The sequence below is a fragment of the Apis dorsata genome, unplaced genomic scaffold (assembly GCF_000469605.1).
Source record: "Apis dorsata unplaced genomic scaffold, Apis dorsata 1.3 scaffold_74, whole genome shotgun sequence".
NCBI lineage: Eukaryota > Metazoa > Arthropoda > Insecta > Hymenoptera > Apidae > Apis > Apis dorsata.
In genome coordinates, this window is record NW_006263372.1 from 1953396 (window position 1) to 1975321 (window position 21926).

At 30.1% G+C, this 21926-nt stretch overlaps 1 protein-coding gene and 2 long non-coding RNA genes across 10 annotated transcripts in view; 1 reads left to right on the top strand and 2 right to left on the bottom strand.

Moving 5' to 3' along the window:
* Positions 1-2661: 2661 nt before the first annotated feature.
* Positions 2662-21926, top strand: part of LOC102675632 (potassium voltage-gated channel subfamily KQT member 1) — a 55308-nt gene continuing 36043 nt past the window's right edge. For 3 of the 8 annotated variants that reach the window (XM_006610584.2, XM_006610590.2, XM_006610585.2), the window contains exons 1-2: positions 2665-3109; positions 13576-14134. In XM_006610584.2, coding sequence (XP_006610647.1) covers positions 2800-3109; positions 13576-14134 — 869 coding nt within the window. In that variant the 5' untranslated portion in view covers positions 2665-2799. Of the gene's footprint in view, positions 3110-13575; positions 14135-21926 lie in introns of all 8 variants that reach the window. The other 5 variants (XM_006610587.2, XM_006610588.2, XM_031508068.1 and 2 more) reach the window with 4 other exon arrangements.
* Positions 5525-8267, bottom strand: LOC102675538. The gene is made up of 4 exons (XR_421023.2): positions 6978-8267; positions 6662-6880; positions 6412-6498; positions 5525-6288 (listed from the first exon to the last, which is right to left on the bottom strand). It is a non-coding gene; the product is annotated as an uncharacterized LOC102675538 (long non-coding RNA).
* LOC116184903 lies at positions 17801-19070 on the bottom strand. Its single transcript, XR_004149561.1, has 2 exons — positions 18996-19070; positions 17801-18173 (listed from the first exon to the last, which is right to left on the bottom strand). It is a non-coding gene; the product is annotated as an uncharacterized LOC116184903 (long non-coding RNA).

Genomic DNA, 21926 nt, shown 5'->3' on the forward strand with positions numbered 1-21926 from the left:
CGTGAATCCGAATGAAATTCTTTTCCGTTGGGGAAACTGAGTCTGAGAGAGAGAGAGAGAGAGGGAGAGAAAAGAAAGGGAAGAACCGTATCCTGAAACAATCTCTCGTCACAGATTGAAGGAAATAAGGAAAGGGGGGAAAGTAAGGAGAGGAGGGGGAAGGTTTGCTCGAGTGGGTGGAGTGAGAAGAAATGGAAGGAATATCGCGTTCGAAAGATTCACGAGAAGAAGGTTGAATTCTGTTCTCTTCTGGGAAAGATCAAAGAGGCATCCGGTTATTACGTGAACATTTGACTGAACACGTAAACACACGTTAACACGCGTGATTCCTCCTCGACTTCTGTCTGTTGAAACGAAGGATGCTATTCAGGGGAAGAATATCGAGGAAAAGAGATACTTTTTCGTACATTTTTGAAGCCTTCGAAAAATTGTTCGAGACGATAACGAGTGGATCGAGTTAAGTTTGTTAGCGAAGAATTTTATTAGTAGTCCCTCGTTGTCGTCCAAATTTTCGTCGAAACGAGTGTTAAATATGTTACACAAAACGACAAGTGGATCACCAAAGCGATTGGCAAAGAAGAGAGATTCCTAAATTTTCGTAATTTTTGTCAACACGTTGTAAAACTGAGCCAATTAAAAAATTCGAACAAATTTCTTTTCTCTCTGGCAAGCATCTCTGAAAACCTTCGAATTTTTCTCAAGAAATGTGTTAAATCATTGACTTTTCCCTATTTCTGACAAACTTTGAAGCTTCCTCCAGTTAAGGATATGTTATAACGACAACGATTAAATAATAATAATAATAATAATAATAAAAAGTATATCGAGAGATTGGAGAAGAATATTTCGAGCGAGCGTGTTCGCTCGAAGTGTTTGGAAGAGCCTTGGGGCAGGCCGTTGTCCACCATTCGTGGGACGAATGCTGGCTGTCCAATGCCGCGTGCTCGTGTCGCGGCGATCGACGAAAGGATCCAAGACTCGTCGAGAATGCCAATCTCGTCGACGTGGCTGGCGTGGAAAAGCAAGAGGTGTAATCCCTTTAAAAGAGTTTCGAGGTGAGCCACGACGTTGAGCCTGACGTCGAACTGGAGAAAGACGTCGAAAGGGAGAAAAGATCTTGCCCCCCCCTCTTGACTTTCTGAAGGAGGAATCCGATTTTTTTTCTTCAATAAAATCACCACAGAAAATTGTTATCGTTGTTGACGATATTTTTATTGACGCTTTTATCATCAATTTAATTCGAAGCTGATACAACTTCGAATTCGAATTCTGGAACGGAAGATGATTTTTGGATGTGCGAATAATAATTGTTCTGTGATAATTGTGAAAATTAATTATGGAAGAATTTTTTGAACTCTCAACGCCTCTCTTGCTTTGGATAATTACAATTTTCAATTATTCGTTTTAAATTTTATAGAGATTCGAAGTTTGTAAATTTTACATTACAAGATGTCGTAGATGTTGAAAAATTCTTCGAATTCTGGAAATTTTTTATTCAGATTTGTGTCACAAGATTGTGGAATTCTTCGATGCAGGAATTTCTTATTTCGAATTTGTGAATAATTATTGAAGTTGAGGATTGTGGATGTTGAAGAGTTCGTCAAATTCTGGATTGGTCAAAATTTTGGAATGAATCACCAAAGCGTATCACGGAGGAACAGACTTGCGTGACGAAAGAAATCTGATTTCGAGAAGAGAAAGGAAGGAAAAGAAATAGCGCAGAATCGTTTCATACACACTAGAAAGAAAAAGATCGTAAACGTTCAATTAATTTATAGTTCGAGATTGCAATCTGAATTACAAGCAGAAATCATGTTTTGTGAAGATTGATCTTCCGGTTTTTTCGTTAATCGTGGTTAGATTTGCATAAAGAAAATTGGAGATTAACACGATCGAATGTGTAAATTATGAAGAGAGAGATTTAATTTTTTTTTTATTTTTATTTTTTTCAAGAATTTGAATTTTTGGAATCGTTAAAAACACTTTTTCATGAATCCCTTTATGGAAAAAATTAGAGCTAATGAATTCGTGAATGTGATAACTCGTAAATTTGAATTTACGAAAGTATGGTCAAAGAGAATTTCACGGAAGATCGTCGAAGAATACAGTTCTCGATGCTCGTGGACAGTGATAGTGTCCCAAAGACTCGTTTATGATACGATATTAAACTTGAACTTGGCTGTTAAAAAAAAGAAGAAATTAGAAGTGCATCAGAGACAGAATGTCAGTGTTTAAATAGCGTTCGAATTCAAGAACAATAAATATATTTTAAAAAGTTGTGAATTGTGAACAAGTTCGAAAGTAAAATAGTATCGTCAAACAGTTTTCCGATTTTGCCAAGATCCTAGAAATCCATCACTTTCTTTTCTTTAAATTATAATTAAACTATACCAGAAAGAACATTTTCAATATCCAAATATCGTTTACATTTCACAAATCAAGTGTCTTATCCAAGAAACACGATCCTTTCTCGATAAACCATAAAAAAAATTTGAAATCCTAATCTATTCCTTAAATAACTTCATCAAAAACAAAGGAAATGATATCCAATATAAACAATAATAAATAATATATCTAATCAAAATCTTCGTTTCATCTTCAAAAAGATGTATTAACAAGACTCCTTTAAAATCTTTGTCTTAAAATATAAAAATCGTGTGATCGAAAAGGAAAGAAGAAAAAGAGAGAGAGAGAGAAAATAGTGATCGTAGATCCTGAGACGACCATGAACAGAAGAGAAAATCTTCCGACGGTGGTGGGTCAGGTGAATGGAAGTTGGAGTCGCAAGAGAGCCTCGGGATGCTGCACGCTGTTATGCTAGGTAGCGGTCCGGGTCGAGGGAGACACGAATGGTATCCGGGATTTTATCTGCAACGTCGACGACTTGGATGCAGGATGAACCGTGGGGAGCAGGAGACATTATTCAGGCAGAGCAGGCAGCTCACGAGGATCGTGCCGTCTCACGAGGACCTGGTGCTGAGCGTGCTTAAGTCGCCGATCAGCCAGCACCAGCAACAGCAACGCCAGCAGTATCATTCCACGCACCATTCTCACGAGCACCATGTCAACTGCCAAGGTCATCAAAATCATAAGAAGTGCACGCATTCAGGTATACTTGAATTAATTGGGGAGCAATCTTGTTGTTTATCTTTCGTGGACATCGGCTTTCGTGACGATCGGCTGATTCTTGGCTGCTCACTGGAATAAAAAACTGGGGATATAGGTTTTTAGCAACTTTTCTTCGAGATGATCAAAAATTTTTAGGTTAGAAATCGCGATTAAGAAATGATCGGGTAATATTTCTTAAAGTGGCCGCTGGAATTGTGGAAATAGTTTCTTTTTTTTATATTAGAAATCATCATCGAATGATTCTGAATCTATTACTGGAATTATATAGGTTTTTGTTTTTTGGTTGGGTGATGGAAATTTTTTGTTTTGGATCAGGAATCGTAGTTATAAATTATCGAATGATTTAAAACAAGTCACTAGAATCATGAAATTATTTAGCAAAACGAGATATGTATATTAAATAAATTTCCTTTTAAAATAATATATGAAATTTTTATAATCAATTATAATATCAAATGAAAATATTTTTTGTTTATTGATAATCAGTGATGAAAATTTTTAGGTTACGAACGACTATTATCAATCAGATTAGATTCAAATAAAATTAAAAAGATACAAAATAAAAGAGTGGATTTTTAAATTTATTTTTTTATTTACGTACCATGTAAATTTCCAATTTGAAAATCTTTTATTATATTTTTCGTTATATTTAGAAGCACTGAAATTTTGTCGCTTACGATTACTTTGAAACTAAATCTAATGCCTCGTTTACAAAGAATTAAATTACGTTGGTAAGTTTCACGCGAAGTCTGGAAATTTAAAACACAAAGGAGTCTGCAAAGCTCTCAAAGAGAAATTGTAAAAGTCCCATTAACTGCGTTTTCAAAGTAGCTAAAAAAATATTCCAAAACTATTAAGCATCGTGCAAAGAAACATTTCACCTTAGAGATTATTTTCACGTGTTGTATTACGTGCTCGTTTTTATGTAGAACCTTTGTTGATTGTAATTAAATTTTACATTACGCATTCTGCCTCCAATATATTAATATTCGAACGTTGTTTCATAATGTTATATACTTGTGCATTAAAATGGAAACAATATTACAATTAATATGAAAGTTGTATCGAGATAAAATAATTTTGATTCAAAATAATAAATACCTATAATATGATTCGTGATATTTCTTAAAATTATGAAAATATCCATTTCAAATTTAATTTTTTTTGAAAGCATTAATAATACAATACACGCGCAACTTTTTCAACAATTAACGATAACCAATGAAATAATTCAAGTTTGAATAGTTCGAAAACGAAATGCTCGTGTCTCGTTAGTTTGGACCAGAGAGCGTGACAACACGATCAAAACACGCATGCGTGAATTTCTATCTTCCGCAAATAGGATACGTGAGCACAGTTTGACCGACTTTGAGAACACATTTCCTATACACTATTTTTAGTACTTGTGTTTAAGAGATAATCGAATATTTTATGTTAAAGATTGTAGTAGTATTAAAAAAAAAAAAAGAAAAAATGGAAAGAAAAAAATATGAATCGAAATATCAAAGGATATGAAGTGCAGTTTGAAAGTTAAGTTAAGCTCTCTGATGGCTTTTAGTCGGCTTTCGTTTCACAGCTGATGTTGGAAACTAGGAAACAAGGTGATTTTTAGCTTCTTACTTGATATTATACTCGAAGTTTGAAAGTCGCAAAGATTAATCTTTTTCTTAAAAAAAAAAAAAGGAACTTTCACGAGCATGTGTAATAATAGTTTTGTTTTTAGGTGTTTCGTTGTATTTCAAATAATTCATGGAAGTGAAGGAAAACAAGTATTTTTCAAATATATATTGGTTTTATTCTGTGAATTATGATATAATTTATGATACAAAAAAAAGATTTGAGGAAAATTATGTGATAAAATAGAATGCAACAATTTTAAATTATTCTTTGCCAGATTGCTATAATTTTCGATTACATTTTTTAGGAGAAATTTGTGGAAGAAGAATATTTCTTCTCGATAAAAATATTCTATTCTTATTGTTAGATTAAAAATAAATAAGAACAAAGAGATGTTTCTTCGTTAGATAAACTGAAGAATGCATACTTTCTCGTTACTCAGTGAATGAAATACAATGTTGATCCTTGATTCTCGACTTGACGATTCGTCATGGGAGGTTAGAAAGCTTTCCTTGATACGCGAATATCCCTATTAATAGGATATCTAGAGTTATATTTATTTACAATCAATAATATTGTAGACATCTCTTTTATCTTACATGAAGAATTTTGCACGCAATTTAATGATATATCTGTAATTTTTCTTTTCTTTTTTTTTTAATTAAAATATTTGAATATTTGAAATATTTATCGATAAATAAATGAATTATACGATAAATGAATAAAATGTTTATTGTTTATTGTCGAATGATTTCTACAAGTATTATTTGTAATTACATTTCAAAAGTATCGCGTTTAATTAAATTACAAAGCTGTAGGAATCCCGATACGTTGCGGTAAAACATTTCCAAATTAGGTTAATGCAGTGAACAATGTACTTTTACTTTATCAAAATATTCTTCGTTTAAACAATAAAGAATACATTTTTTTCCAATTTTTCTTTCAATATAATGATTTCGAAAAAAGAAAAATTCGCGTTTTCTTTATTATCATCTTTCTTTATTCGATATTCTCATAGTCGAATGAAAAAAAATATATCGAATTTTGCTAATGTATAATCACTTCCAGTTAGAGATATAATAAAAGTTTATATAGATAAATTTACACACTCTTTCATTACAAAATTATAATCTTACAAATATCTTCATATTCTGAATATTCAACAATTTAATTATAGTTTATAACATTTGATAATACTTTATCAATTGGAAATTGATATTATAAAACACCAAAAAATATTCTGATCAAGCATGTGCACTATATAGGAGAAAGTTTCGGTTCAAATTAGACGTTTGTGCTGGTAACATAGTCTAATTAGTTCTACGAAAATTCGCCTCTGTGAACTACAATTACATTCATTCCTAATGCTCTTTGTGTGTCTAACTATCTTTCTCTCTCTTCAAGATGTTGTTCACCTTTATTTGCCTGCAGTTGATGCTGGGAACTTGAATTATTCGTATTCACGGTTTAACATTGGGTTTAACGCAAGACTTCCGTCCGCTGGTTGAAATGTTTGTTCGAAGGATCCATGAAATTCATTGTCTGGAGAATTAAAATGGAATTATTATGTAAAAAAAATTTCTTAGAGTATTTAGATAATTTTCAGTTTTTTATAGTTGTATTTATATCTATTGTATTGTAATTTGAAAAAAAGAATTTATCTACCTTCGTTAATTATACTGTCTCTTTCATAAAGAGAATTTCGATTCTTTTTTACTTGTAGTGTATAAAATTATATTCTTATATTCGTTGCTCGAAACAGAGAATTTACTAACTTCTTGAATAAGTATAATTATTTGAACTGAATCTGCATTTGATCGAACCTAATTTTTAAATATTACATATTATATTGTTTATATTGTTTATAAATGTTATAATATATACGTATAATTAAACTTATATATATTAAACTTACATTCAAATTAGAAATTTAACAATACTTTCTTCATTCATCTATAATATATCTATAATATAGATGAATGAACACGTATATATGAATAACACGATAGTTTCATTGCTTAGAACGCCATCAAGGATAATACGCCGCATTGTTTAGGGATATAATCTAGATCAGAACGTAATTATTATATTATTGATCACGAGTATGGACGTCATTGACCTTTCCACCACGTCCCTATAATCCGTACAAGATAGCGAATAAATTCACAGGTGGTGTGGATAATCTTCACCCATGTGAATAAGCGGATGGTTGCGTTAATATTTATACTTACCTTGTCAACGTTTCTTACTTTCCTGATTCTAGTTAGTCTTACTTTTCATATTCTTCCTCGTGTGGAAAGCATTATGCTTTCATGCTTGCATTTTAATTGCAAACTTTTCGATTTCGATTGTTGATTTAATCTTTATATCGATTGGAATCCTTTTTGAAGATTTCAATACGTTTTCGTGCAATGTTCCATAATTAAAGTTGTTTACAGAATTTTCAGACTAACTAAATTATGCCGAAAGAAATATTCTAAAATTTCAAAGATCGAAATGAAAAATCGAAGTTTTCTTGAAAACTAAGTCGAATTTTAAATTTGTGAGATGAATAATGTTATCAAATGTATTAAGAATTGGAATGGAAATAGATTCCATTGATATTTCCAAAAATATAAATTTTCAATAGATTTAGATTTTTGCAAATTACATCATTTTTACGGAAAAATTATATAATAGATTTTATAAGATCGTTAAAATTGAAAATTTAGGTTAGAAACGTCCAATCGTTGAAAATATCGATAAAACTGGGAAGAAAAGGAAAGAAGAGAATTGCTTCCTTTCTGATCTTTTTCATTCTTTTTCTTCTTTCTTCAAAAGCAGCAGCAAATCGGTTTCGTTCTAGATAGACTGGTTCTCGATGAATATCTCACAATCCGCTATATAGTACGTTTGAACTTCCGATTCTTCGTTCGTTAATGTCGCAGAGAAATTGCATGTAATCGTTAGAATTTATCTGCATACACTATAGAGACGGTCGCTGCTCGACGAAGAGAGGAAGTGCTAGTGATGAGCGTGCAGATAATTCGAAGCAATTTATCGGCGTAGCGTGTACAGGTATCTAACGTCCACGTGAACTGTGCGCAACTTTTTATTTCGATCCATGCACCAATCTTCTTGTTGGACAACTGTAACCACGAACCTAGTTTAACCGAATAAATGATGTAAGCGCTATGGTAATAAAAATCCAAGAGAAAAAACTTCAAAGTTTATCAAATTAATCGCACGATATTTTAATGTTTATTAATAATTAGAATCAAATATTTTATATCGTATGCATAGTATACTCATTCCAAATGCTCTAAATATTGGTCATATACTTCTATCTTCGATTACTTTCGAATTGATCCGAAATTATTACTAAATTGTATATTCAATAAAAATCGATATTCTAAATCGAATTTTTCCGATTCGATACGACTCGAAGCATTAACTGTGTGAAGTTTGGCATCCAAGATTGCGAGAATATTCGAATTTGCCCGAATTTTCCCGATTCAACCCGAACTCGAATATTATATTTAATTAGTCGTACGTTTCTATCAAGGAAGGGTATTATTTTTCGTTTTTGCTTTATCTTGTATTATTTTTTTGATTATATTAGTTATCATTATTTAATGTTACGTTTAATAGTTTGTTACATATAAATTTTTGACGTTATTTGATTTAATAACATGTGTTGAATGGAAAATGAATTTAAGGTTACAAATTTTGTTTTCATTCGCAAATAAGATAATTTTATATTTGTGTTTCAAATATTGCTGATTTTTTGGAGATTGATGGAATTGAATCAAGGATTCAGATTCTTTTTACTATCGTATACAATTAGTGTGTAGGTGGACGTGACCTTTGGATCTAAATCCCAAGTGGTTTTTTTATCTTGGAAATAATGTTGGGCGGCTAAAGAAGAAAACCACGGGAAGTTTTTTTACGATTTTTTCTTATATAATTGTGCTCGTTAGAAAGCTTTGTTTAACATATTTTTATATGTAGATAAATGTGTACATATATTTAAATATTTGATTTATTTAAGAAAATTTTTTTATTATTGAAAAATATTATTGAAGAATTTTTAAAAATAAATTTAATATTTTCATGTTTGTTGTAAATATCGAAATTTTTTTAAATTTATATAGTCTTTTGCAAAGAAATATGAAGTTTTAATAAAATTTTTTTATCATTGTATAGAATAAAAGAAAAATAAAAGATTAAATTGATTCGATGACATTAGCTTTAATTACAATTTTTTATGATTATACATAGGAATTTGATAAGATGAATGACATCATTATTATTTAGCAATTCGATTTTGCATAAATTTAGATTTTGAAATATTGTGCAATAGTGATAAATAATATCATAATAAATGATAATAGAAGGTTTTGGAATAAAATATTATATTGATACATTAATCATTCAACAATTAGTACTTCTGAATTCTTATGATATACTATAATTCAATTTTGATTTTATAAAAAATTTGAATGGGAAAAATTTTTGAATTATTTTAATTCTTATTAATGACAATTTTTAATAATCAATCTAAAAATTCATTGGTCGAAATAGAGATGATAATGAATAATAGTGAATTTTTTAAGAATTATGGAAATCTAAAATATTGATATAGTTTGAGAAATAGAGTTTACATAGAATGAAACTTATTTCTATAAAATAAAAAATATATTTGATTAAAAAATTAAAAATATCAGAAAAGTATAACTTATTTCAATAATATAGAGAAGATTATTATCAATATCTTACAATGATAAATATCATTAAAATTTACCAACTTCTAATTGAAAAGCAAAACTATATTTTTCTCAGAATTCAAGATTTTTCTAGTAAAGATATTCAATAATTAGACTTTCATCTTTTAAACTTTTCTATCAAACAAATCCTCAAAAATATTAGAAATTTAATATCATATTCGTTTTCCTCAGACTGAGTTAGTTTTAATTATCATTTTATTATTATAAAGGAATAAAAGTAAAAGAGTATTCAAATGTTTCTTTACTATATTATTTAAAAAAAAAAATAATAAAAAAAAGAATTAATTCTAATAAATGAAAAACTTATGCTTTTACACTTTTTGAATAGGTATATTCTTAATATCTAAATTAAAACATTTCTTTTATTCTATTCAAAAACTTCAATTTCATGCAATGAACAAACAAGAAAACTTTTTTCAATAGGTAATTTTTTTTGTAAGTCATTAATATTGTAAAATGTTTGAAAAATTAATATATAGTTACAACAATAGTTTTGATGAAATAATTTAATTTAAATTTTATTTTTTAACGAAAAGTTTAACATCCATAAAAGTTTCAATAATTCCCTAATTAATTCTGTTTAAAATAGAATTCGTTATAATATATGTTTCATATGTATGTATCTAGAATCTGTTCTGCATTTGTATAAATTATTAGGTCATCTCGTTACTGATATCGTTTTTACTCGTCTCGATCAAGATAGAATACAATTTCATACAACATCCTTCGAAATATTCATGAGCAGCTGTTGCTAATGCATTAGATCAGAGAAAATAACATCGGTATTATAATTATCTCGCATTTCATCGAGACTTATATTAAATATCAATAATTTTATTTATTTTAATTAATGTTTCCACAAAATTCATTAACCTATATGTAATAACATACCATAATTGAGAACCATGTTTAGGAACCAAAATTACTATAAAAATTACTAGTGATTTATAACTAGTATTGCCAACTATATAACATTTTATTTCATTTATTTATTTATTTATTTCCATACCATTAATAAATCACTATTTCTAAAAAGATTTTTCCGATAACTTAAATTCCACTCAATTCCATCATTTTTACAAATTTAACTAAACTTTGAAAATATCAAATTTAAATTTCGTAGAATTAAATTTATTTAGCCCAGATTCTCTCCCTTCCCCCCTCTCTCTCTCTCTCTCTCTCTATATATATATATATATATATCTCATCCGTCTCGTATTTAATTTTTTCACAAAATACTCTCTATCGTAATAAAAAAATCTTTGCTTACTAATGAAATCACGTCGTGAAATATACATCTTCCAATATTCACTCGGTCGATCTTCGATGACGGATAAGCGGTGTGCAGAAGCGAACCGATATACACGGAGCGACATATCGAGCAATCTCGTTACTTCAATTGATGCTCAGAAATATAGCCACCGCGTACGCGGTCGATAATCGAATCTCCCAACCATTTTCGTTGTCCTCGTTTACACTCGTGGCCATAAAAAAATCTTGCGCGAATTATGACACTCTGGATAATTCTAAATCTAGAGTTCGATCTAAGATTTTACAATACATCGAAAAACTATTATCGAATTTATTATGGAAAGATAATAATTTTATAATTAAAAGAAAGAAGAAGAAGAAATAAAAAATGACAGAGAGAAAATGTCATATAGGATCAGGTATTACACAGACTGCTAATTAGAATTGCAAATATCCAACGGTTTTGGATCAAATATTCCTGAATAATTCCCGCTTTATCTATCTATCAGAATAAGTGGCTAGATTTTTTTTCCCCGTTTAATTTCTTTGTTTGATTAATTACATGAGAGGGAAAAAATTTTCGCGATTTTAATTCAAAATTTTGGATTTTTTTTATGCAGAAAATACGAATGATCGATCCTTTCGAAGTATTTCGTCATTTTGTTCTATTCATATTTCTATTTCCATTTATTTTTAGAATCTCTACTCGCTACATACGTCATAATCGTGCATACGAAATGTCTTGTATTTCCACGGTATTCGAGTGCACAATATTCTTTATACTTCTTTATACTTGTCTAATTGTTCATCAATAAACTCCAGTAATAGTATACTATTCTTTTGAATGAGATCTTTCAAATTTGATATATATTTCGCGAATCATTCTCAATTTTTTTTCCATTGGCATTTGAAACAATTTTACTAGATTAAAAAAAAAATGAAATATCATATTAAAAATATGATAAATTTGAATTTACATTTCAAAAGATTCTACTTTTTGCACAAAATTATAATAAAAAATGGCAACAACTTTTCCGTTAACCAACTAATTATAAAATTCTAACACCTGCAAAGAAAGATGCACGTGTCGCCTCTTCTTTCGCGATAACAAAATTTCATCGATTGTGCGCGTAGCATCGTGTGAAATATCTTTATCTAAACATTATCTAAATAGCGTTTCACTTCTGTCTTACCACCCGTAATGGAAAATTGAAGTCGTTCGCGCTTACATGGTACATACTTTCGATAACGATCTCTGTTAAGGAACAAAGGCCGCAATGAAAATACCATAGTTGGCTAAAAAAAAAAAGGACTATAAATATTATCGCTTCGCGTAAAACGTTGGCTTACCATAAGATAATAGCGTTGTCGATATATTTCATCATCGCATGATCTGGATGGTTTATTATAATGAAAAATAGTTTTGTTTTTTTCATTTTTTTTTTTTATCACAAACATTACGCTTTCTTTTTTATTATAGTACGTTGTTATATAGCAGGGTGGGATTGGAAGTGTTTATAACACCGTTAACTTATCGGGTAATTGCTTTTTATAGTGGAAAATGTTTTAAGGACGATGTTGCGTGATGAGAATGATTTTTCTCGAAGGTTATGGAAATCTTTTCTCGAATCTTCTATTTTCTTATGGATGTTTTTCGTATCGATCGTTTCCTACTGGAAATAAATTATTAATATTGTCTTTTGTCTCGAAATTTTTTCTTTTTTTTATACTACATTAAATTTTAGGAATATATAGTGATAATTTCTCTATCAAGAAATTGCACGTTAATAAAATAGAATACTGAGAGAGAAATGAAATAAATTAAAGAATATAATTGCTCTTTGTGAAAATAGTGATCCATAGTCAAATGTTGGAAGATATTAAAAGAATAAAATTTTATATCGAACGAAATTGTCGAGAATAGAGATATGTATTTTTTATTAAAAGACTCTTTCTCGAAATATCCATGTTGATCGATGAACTTGAAATTTCCAGACTTGTTCGAAGGAAAAAGAAATTAATTGTTTCCCCGTGTCACAAAATTCAGATCATATAAGCCACATCGAGCTTCCAATTTCTTGTCGATGCAACGTTACTGCGAATATGATTTATCAAAAATCTGTGTCTGATCAATCGATATACTTGTCGAAGAAGATTCCATAGCATCTTTCTTAATTAATACAAATATCGTATTAGTAACATTAACTATTTACATGTACTTCGATATTTTGTTATAAATATCTAATCGATGATAAGCAAATTTTCTCCTCCAAAAAAGTGAGCAGCCAATTACAAAACCCGATCGTACTCGACCATTTAAGCTGAATCTACACTCGATGAATATGAATATTAATAAATAAAAATGATGAGCAAAATCGTCTTAATTCCGAGCATTGTCCCCATACAAATTATAAACTTATATTTTTCAAGAAGACTCACTTCGTCCAAGAACCTAAATAAACCACTCTTTCCCTTGATTTAACGAGTTGATATATTCACAGGACGATTTTCGAGGGTATCTTTTCAATTTTTCATTTTCATTAGCAAAAAAACCTTTGAACATTTGGCCTCGTACATAAATTAAGATAAATTATCTCTGAATTCCATTTATTCCATTAACTACTCTACTCCTCTGAAAAATGCGTCCCTCGAATATATCAACACCCTCGGTCAATACCTTTCCAATTCCTTTCGTACGAATCGAAAATAAAAAAAGCGTAGAGAAAATCGAGAATAATAATAAAAGAGGCGACGAAGAATCGGAAGACAGGCCAATTGGGCCAATTGTGCTGGAAAAAAAAAAACTGTCCAGGTGAGAACAACGAGAGTCTTCCACGAAGCAAGGACCAATGCTCGAGGCTGACGGAGAAGCGTTCGAGCGCCGCGGCCGCGTACGCGGCCCTCCAGGCGAGCGAGGATGAGCTGATCGCGGAGCACTGCCTCGAGTCCGAGGACGCGGCGCTGAAAACGCCTGGGAGCGAGACGGAGGACACGGAGGACAACGGGGCGCAGATGGAGGAGGCTGCCTCCTCGCCTGGCCGCCGTTTCACCTTCCTCAGGCGGTTCCGATCGCCCAGATTCGGCGAGGCGCATCACAAGAGGGTGCCCACGCCGATGAAGAGGAAGTACAGGCGGAAGAAGAGCAAGGACGACATAATAAACAACGATATGAACGCGGCGGAAGTGGAGCCGCCGAGTTTGAACCAAGCAGGTGTCCCAGACCCTTATTACCCGATCTATCTGCCGATCGACCAGGCCTTCAAGGCCAAGTACGTGTTCCACCACAAGAAGGGGAAGACGTTTCAGGAGAGGCTGTACGTGTTCCTGGAACACCCAGGCGGATGGATCTGCTTCATCTATCATTTCACCGTGTGAGTACCTTTGTTTCTGTGAAGGTGAATCCTGGATGGAGTTGTGTTCCTGCCTGGGAATTAATCGTGAATGGATCCTGAGAGGATAAATGGTAATTGATCGAATTCGGTTCTTTGGCCTTCTTGGGTATATTTGGAAATGAATATTTTTTTTTTATAAGTATGATCGTGACAAATATCGAATTAAAATTCACTTTTTAACTTTTTTTTTAAAGTGAATTTTTTTGATTATTTCTTCAATTTCAAATTTCAATTGAAACACCTCGGAAGATTTTATTCTCGAGAATATTCAGATTCACTTCTCATTGAAAAAAATATAGTAGACTGACTTCTCAGCATTTTAGGATAAATTAAAAATTTACTTTCGACCGGATGACCTTTCGACGGTAAAGTGGATACTGTTCTATATTCATAAGCCTTGACAATCTGCAGCTGCAGTCGTTAATATAAATTATTATATTCCTCGATTTTGAATTCGCTCAAATCGTCACAGAATGCATTATTCCTCTATGCGTGTAAGGTTATAATCTATCAATATACGCACACATACACAAACATCGATACGAATGTGTTTCGGATTAATATTCAAAACTGACATTACGTCGTACGTACCGAACGTGAAATTGATTCGGATTAATGCAAGGATCAACGTCTCTCCTTCCGAATAAACCGAGCACGTGGGGAATTAGAGACGTATCGACAGATTCGTTACTCTGTTATGTCCACCATCGAGGTTTCTATCCATGCATAAGCAGCCTCCAAACGATATTGGGAGTCGACTCGAGTGATGGATTTAAGTCGGTGATTCACAAGATAGTTGTACATTATTTTATAATGTTGCGCGAGTTAAACCCATCGCTACAGAGTCCAGAGATTCCAAAAGTCAGGTAACGATGCAACTAGAGATTTCTGAGGTAATTTCAAGTAACTTTTTCCTTTGCAAAAATTTTCGTTTTGATCTTGTTAACGATTTATTAACGAAAAGCATTAACCAATCACGATGCGATTCGTCGATCGCCATTGTTTCTGTTCCATTCTCTTTTCTTTCCAAGGTATTATGCGACGAAGGAACAAGTAAAGTTTAATATAAAAATATAATAAAGTTTATGCACGTTGGATCGGGCGAGAACACACGGTCCATGTTTTATGGATGCAAATAAGAAGGAAAGATGGAAATGTTTGTGCATGGAGAAATTCCAATAGAAATGAAAGGAGAATAACTTAGGTATGTTATTGTAGCATGAAATACATTGCGGCCAAAACTTTGAAATCGATAACGTTTTTTTTTTATGAAATTTCAGATTGAAATTCTGATCAGAAAAATCTTTGGGGAAAAATTTGTTGCATACAATTTAAATTATAATAAATTTTATTTATTTACAAATATTTTTATTCAATTTAAATTTCTATTCCAATTTGTTGAGAAAATAATATGTAAAAATTTTTCATTTCATCAAAATGCATTAGGTCAAAATGTTGAATTATAGTTTATAAAAAAAAAAAATAGAAATTATTCATATTATACAATCAATCAATATTTAAATATTATTCATACACTTTTGCATATTTCAATCAATAATCCTATTCATCCTCTCGAGGATCATTTCCTATTTTCTGTACCCAATCTTCTATCCTGTCCCCGAAGACAAATATTTCTCTGTATTGGAAACGACGTCAGTTATTCGAAATAGAAATGGTTTGATTCAACAAGTGAATCGAAATTCTTTTGTATTATATATATAGAATGTTAATATAGTCGTGGAACAGATTTAGAGGATTCTAGAAGCCAGAGAAATACAAAAATATCGATCGAAGCTTATTTATTAACTTATAAGTAATGTAAGTTTACGATGAAAATAAAACGTGACAAAAATAGGATGGTGCAACGAAGATAGAGCAAATCTCACTACTTTTGTTTTAACAAAATTCTATATTTTTGTTTGTTTATAAGGAAAGAAATTATAATTAATTATTATTTTATTATAATACGATAAAAAGTAACAATTACTTTGGACAAAGTAATTAATAGTAATATGTAAGTCTTGAAACTTGTTGGTAAATGTGATTACATAACTTCCAACGTCATTATGCAACTTTTATAAAAGGCTAGTATATAAGAGTTTGAAATTATTAAATATATACTTTGATTAATTGTCTACTTTGGCTCAACGTCAGTAAACTAAGCTTTAAACTTCACGAACTATTGCTCGAACAAAGTTTAACTTAGCCCTACGAATCTCAATTGAGAAAGATTCATAAAAAATACAAAACTCATAAAAAATTTCTATCTTAAAATAAATATTTACTAGACTATTTTCTAATGAAAATAAATTTCTTGTTATAATTACTGTCACTGATTTATTATAATTTTTTTGTGTTTAATTTTCATCAACTTTTACTCTAATATCGAATATAACAAATATTTCAAAATATATATATTTAGATATTCTTTGAAATTTGTTTCAAAATTGAAATTTCGAAATAGTACTCCTGGACATGCATATATTTGTATGATTGCATAAAATATCACGAGCAGGATATAGATATCTAGATCCATTTGCCCCTTGGTCACGCTGGACGCCATCTCTAAAAAAAAAAAAAGATAAAATAAAATACAGTTACGTGTTAACAAAAAAAATAAATATCTACTCACCTTTCCCAACTCGGAAATTGCGAAAATCGTAAAAATGTTATCACCAAGGTTTCACGTCTTACGAGGTTATTTTTACCCCCAATGGCGCGCGTTTCGCGAGACGAGCACCGCGAATAAACGTCATCGTAAAACCTTCGACTAAAAGGAAGGCACTGTTCGAAAGTATACATGTTTCCACTTCCTTTTAAAACCTGTATATCGTTCCTGACCGTACCGTTTTATTTCCGTTTGCTTCTTCGTTCGGGTGTATCGTAAAAATCCATCTTTGATCCGCCCACGACCCCACCACCTGCATAAGTATCAAAATACTCTCAGTTTCTCATGTATTATTCAGAATTTTCGTCGGTTTCCATTATTCTTCCTTTTTTTTTCTCGATTGCTTTCTCTCTCTCTCTCTCTCTTTGTCTCTTTGGATACGCGTGTTCTTCCTTTTTCAAAGTTGCCGCGAAGTACCGCAATCCTTTAAATAATTCATTACGAAAACAAAGTACATGCAGAATGAAACGTGGCATCGAAGCCTATCGATCGCATGAATGCGACGTTTATGCTCCCCTTTTTATCTTCACCTCCTTCCCTTTTTTATCGTCTACTATATGACAGCAAAACGATTGTTCTTATCGTTCCTCGTTAATTTCCTGTTGCAGAGAATAGTTTCTACTTGATACCTTTTAATGAGGCTGCGTTATGTGTCCTGTTTTTTTGTCTCGTTACTCCAGTTTCCGGTTTTACTAGTCATTATTAATCATACTTGTTCCAGACGGCGAGTTTGGACTTTTGAAATTTTGAAATTGAATCGTAAGTGATTAATTTGCTATTTTGTTTTAAAATTATTTTTGATAGAGATTATATATTTAAATTTGTACGATACCTTAAATGATTGATGACCATGTTGGATTCTTGAACTATCGGTTATCATAGGAATGTTTAAATATATTTATTGCTTAAATCAGGAATGATCAACTGCTATTCTCATGGAAATTTTTCCTGAAAATATACAAAACAGAATTTTTTAATCGATGTATTAAAGTCAAAAATGCAACGTTCTGTGATACTGATTCGTCTCTTGTTCGAATTTCCATTGCTATATATTTTCGCTTATCTCTTTTTTCTCTGGACACATATGTTGGAGAATTTTCAACCGAGTGACCCGTGTTGATTCCACGATAATAAAGTACGCTATTGCAGTTTTGACGATGCGAAACGTCACGATCGGAAATTATCACGGAAGCGTCTTTCATTTTGTCCTCGACGCAGTTACACTCGCAATTCGAACGCGCCATTCATTTCCGAATACGTGGATCTCTTTTTCATCAACTTCGAACATGTTTGAACTGCATAATTTATCTGGTTTTCTGGCATATCCTTCTTTAGACATTTTTTTTTAACCTAGAAATTGTCAACGATAAAATTAGCTTTCTTTATAATATATTTATATATTATATATGAATAATATATTCATTAATAATTTGAATTTTAATTCAGCAAAATATTGTTGACATACTTGAAAGAAAGAAAAGTCGGTCTACTTCACGCTATATTACCTGATAAAAATCCAAAGTAATAGTTTAACTATACCTGCTCGATCAATTGATATCTTGGACAGTATGCAAAATAGGAATAAATATTGCACTCGAAGTGATAGTGATCTCAGATCGCGTGTCATTTTATATGGGAAATTTTTCAGTTCAGAATATTTCAAGGAATTTAAATTAGATCACGAGAGTGAATGTAATGTTAGATTTTCTATTGCATAGATTGATATTCAAATTATCGCTATTATTGTGTTGTAGTAGTACATCGATTTAGATTATTTGATAATAATTCAGAATGAAGAAAAGGATATGAGCTTAATGAATTTGCAATACTTCCGTGGATAAATTGCAAGATTATCTCAATGATAAATTATTTCCTATCTATGGAATGTTTCGTCCGAGTTGAATAATTTATTAGTCACAGTATATGTAAGGAATGCTATATAATTCTATATAGATACTATATGAAATATTCCCTATCTTCTAAATTATGTAAAGATCGAGTATTTATTAAGAGGTTATAAGACTAATTTGTCTCTATCATTAATTCACTTTGTGAAATTTTCTTTTAAGAGAAATTGATAAACTTACAATTTCATCTATAAATTTATAAAATGAATTTTAGGAATATTGCAAATTTTTTTGAAATAAAAGTAACGAATATATCAAAGCTTACCTTTTGAATGTAACTGAAACATTAGTTATAGTTTCTATTTATCTGATTCGAATGATTGTCAGCCATTTCACTATGTTGCACATATACATACTCATATTTAACATAGTTTATAAATATAAGCTTATTAATGTATTAATGATTAATATAAAATTGTGAATTTTTTTTTAATATCATAGTAATAAACTTTTTCTAATCGTAAAATCATATAATTTTATAAAATTTGGAAAGATGAAAATATTTTAGATGGTTAATCAGCCAATCAGCAACCTTATACGATAACGTCATAGGGACTTCTATTAATTACGCCACCTATTTTATATTTTCAATAGATGGCACTTCCCGCCTTTCTTTTATTGTTTCTTTTCATAACCTTTTCGAATAAACGGTGTAACATCACTTGTGCGCAGTACATCGCTTTGTTTTCCGAATTTTATTCTTTTTTAATATTCTGTTGTCATAGATTAAAATTACGTAGTGATTATTATACTAATATATTTTTTTTGTATCTCGATATAATAGTGAAATGAACTAAACAGTGAATTAATCTATTTAGGCATCTTTTCAATAGTCGTTATTGTTGGTGCTTGATGTTTAATGAATTAATGTAAATTTATAAAATGTATATATTCTTATAACGTAAATGTTAATCAGCATTAATATCACATTTATAACATTAATTTATTCATATTCTGAAACGTATAAGTGTTCAGTGACATATGAACAGAAAAATATATATTTTTTTATAATCGATGTAAAATTGAAAACGAATATTTGTTGTTTCTTAACTCGTTTCTTTACAAAGGAAGTAGACATATTGTGTGTTTCGCATATAATCAACTATCATCTGCACGAAAATTTTTTCAACGAGACGATGATTTTTTATTGAAGATAATTTTAATTGCGTAAGTTTCTCATATTCTTTTCGATTTATTCGTTTCTTTATTTTTAATAATTATTTTTAAATTTCTAAAAAAATATTTTTTTATGAAATTTTCTCATAAAATCTTATTAGTATTATCGATAGTAGCATTTTACTCGAAGAAACGTCACATTAACTGCTACTAATGCTTCGGCCTACTTCCCTGACTGCATAAATAGCAGCATTATTAGGTGCAATGCATATGCCGGCTATTTGCGTGTCGCTTGTTATTTTTAGAGAGGAAATCATTCTCGACGATGCACGCGCGTAATCTTTCCGAGTAAGGCGTGCCACAAATTTTTCGCATTTCAATCCTCATTCCATACATGAGCATCGTTAAATTTTTTAACGGTCGGTCGGTTGTGCTCATTCGAATAGAAAAATATACGTATTGCAAGTATCGATTTCGCAAACGACATTTCGAGTTCGAAGATGCTTTCGAGAGTTTATCGAAGCGACATTATGCGACTACTTTCTCGTGAACTTTTGTTAAAATTTTTTGCGGTTTATCTAAGTTATTTTTACTAAAATATCATTTTTTAATTGTATTTGAATTTCGAAAATCAATCTTTGGTTTTCACATAAATAATTTTATGTGAAAAGAATTGAATTGTAAAAAATTTATACATTTATTGAAATAGTGTGTTTGAATCTTGAATTTTTTTTTGATCTTGTTAAAGAACGAGAAATCGTCCATTTTATTTTATTTCCGTATAGTTTTGAATGATTTTTATTTTTAGTATTCTAATTGTTATCGAAAAGATTTTTTTTTAAAAATCAATTTGAAAACCTATTGGTTAATTGAAATGGAGAGGTTAGTGAGTATTTTCTGAATTTTTTCAAAATTTTTGAAAGCCTGAAATTATTAAAAAAAATTGAGAGGAATAAAATAGATCTAAAAGTAAAGAAAGATGTGATAAAAGGGAATCATTTTCACGCTACGAATATTTTAAAACATAAACTCACATATAGTAACTATATGTACTATCTATGCAAGTATTGTTAAAAGCATATATATAATAATATAGAATATTTTTAGTAGGTCATAGCTGGGATATATATTCTTTTAATGGAGTCATATAATTATTAATTCAGTAATTGATGCAGCTCCTTTTATTCTCTATAAAAAAAATTAACTTATTTTTTTTTTAAAATACAATAATTTAGTTTCAATTTTATTTATATAAAAAAGTTGTTTAATTTAAAAAAGAAATTGTTCATTATATAAATTGAAGTAGTTAAGAATTTTTCTCTTAATTATAATGATATCTGAAACTTGACCAGAGTTCACATTTTTATTTAAAATAATTCAACATGCTTATAATCTATTAAACAGATTGTCATTAATTTCAAAATAGTAGGATGGCTTGTTTGAAATTACAATGTGATACATTTATAAATTTATAAACTTTATGGGTATATTCACTTTGCGTGCTGATATATAATTCAGATTTCAATTGTCTATATTTATTCATAAGTTGATGATAATTCAATGTTTGTTTTGCATTATACATAATTGATGTTTATTTAAACGAGATACTTATCTATATTAAAAAAATTCTTCAGAGATGTTATTTCAGAGATATTAAATGGCACATTTTTAAATATTTATTAAAATATAAATTTCATACAATTATATACATTAATGAAACATTATTAATGGGTACTCGAATATTAATTGCCAGTATTATTAATTCTAAGAAATCTTTTCACAAATTAAAATCAAATTACAATTTCAATACAAATTACAATTAACTTTTAAGAAAAAAACTCATGTATTTATTCATGTATTTAAAAAAAAAAAAGAAAAGAAAATTTTCAAAATTATCAAAATTAATTATTACAATAGAATAATACACAAAAAAATTCTCTTATCTTTCAAAATGCACATCGCGAATGAATCCTATTTTTCTCACGTCCTGCAAATCGCAATCTGGTTATCCAAACAATATTGCTCGCAAGTGGTTTATACAATTGTAGCGTGGAAAGAAATAAAAAAAAAAAAAAAAAAA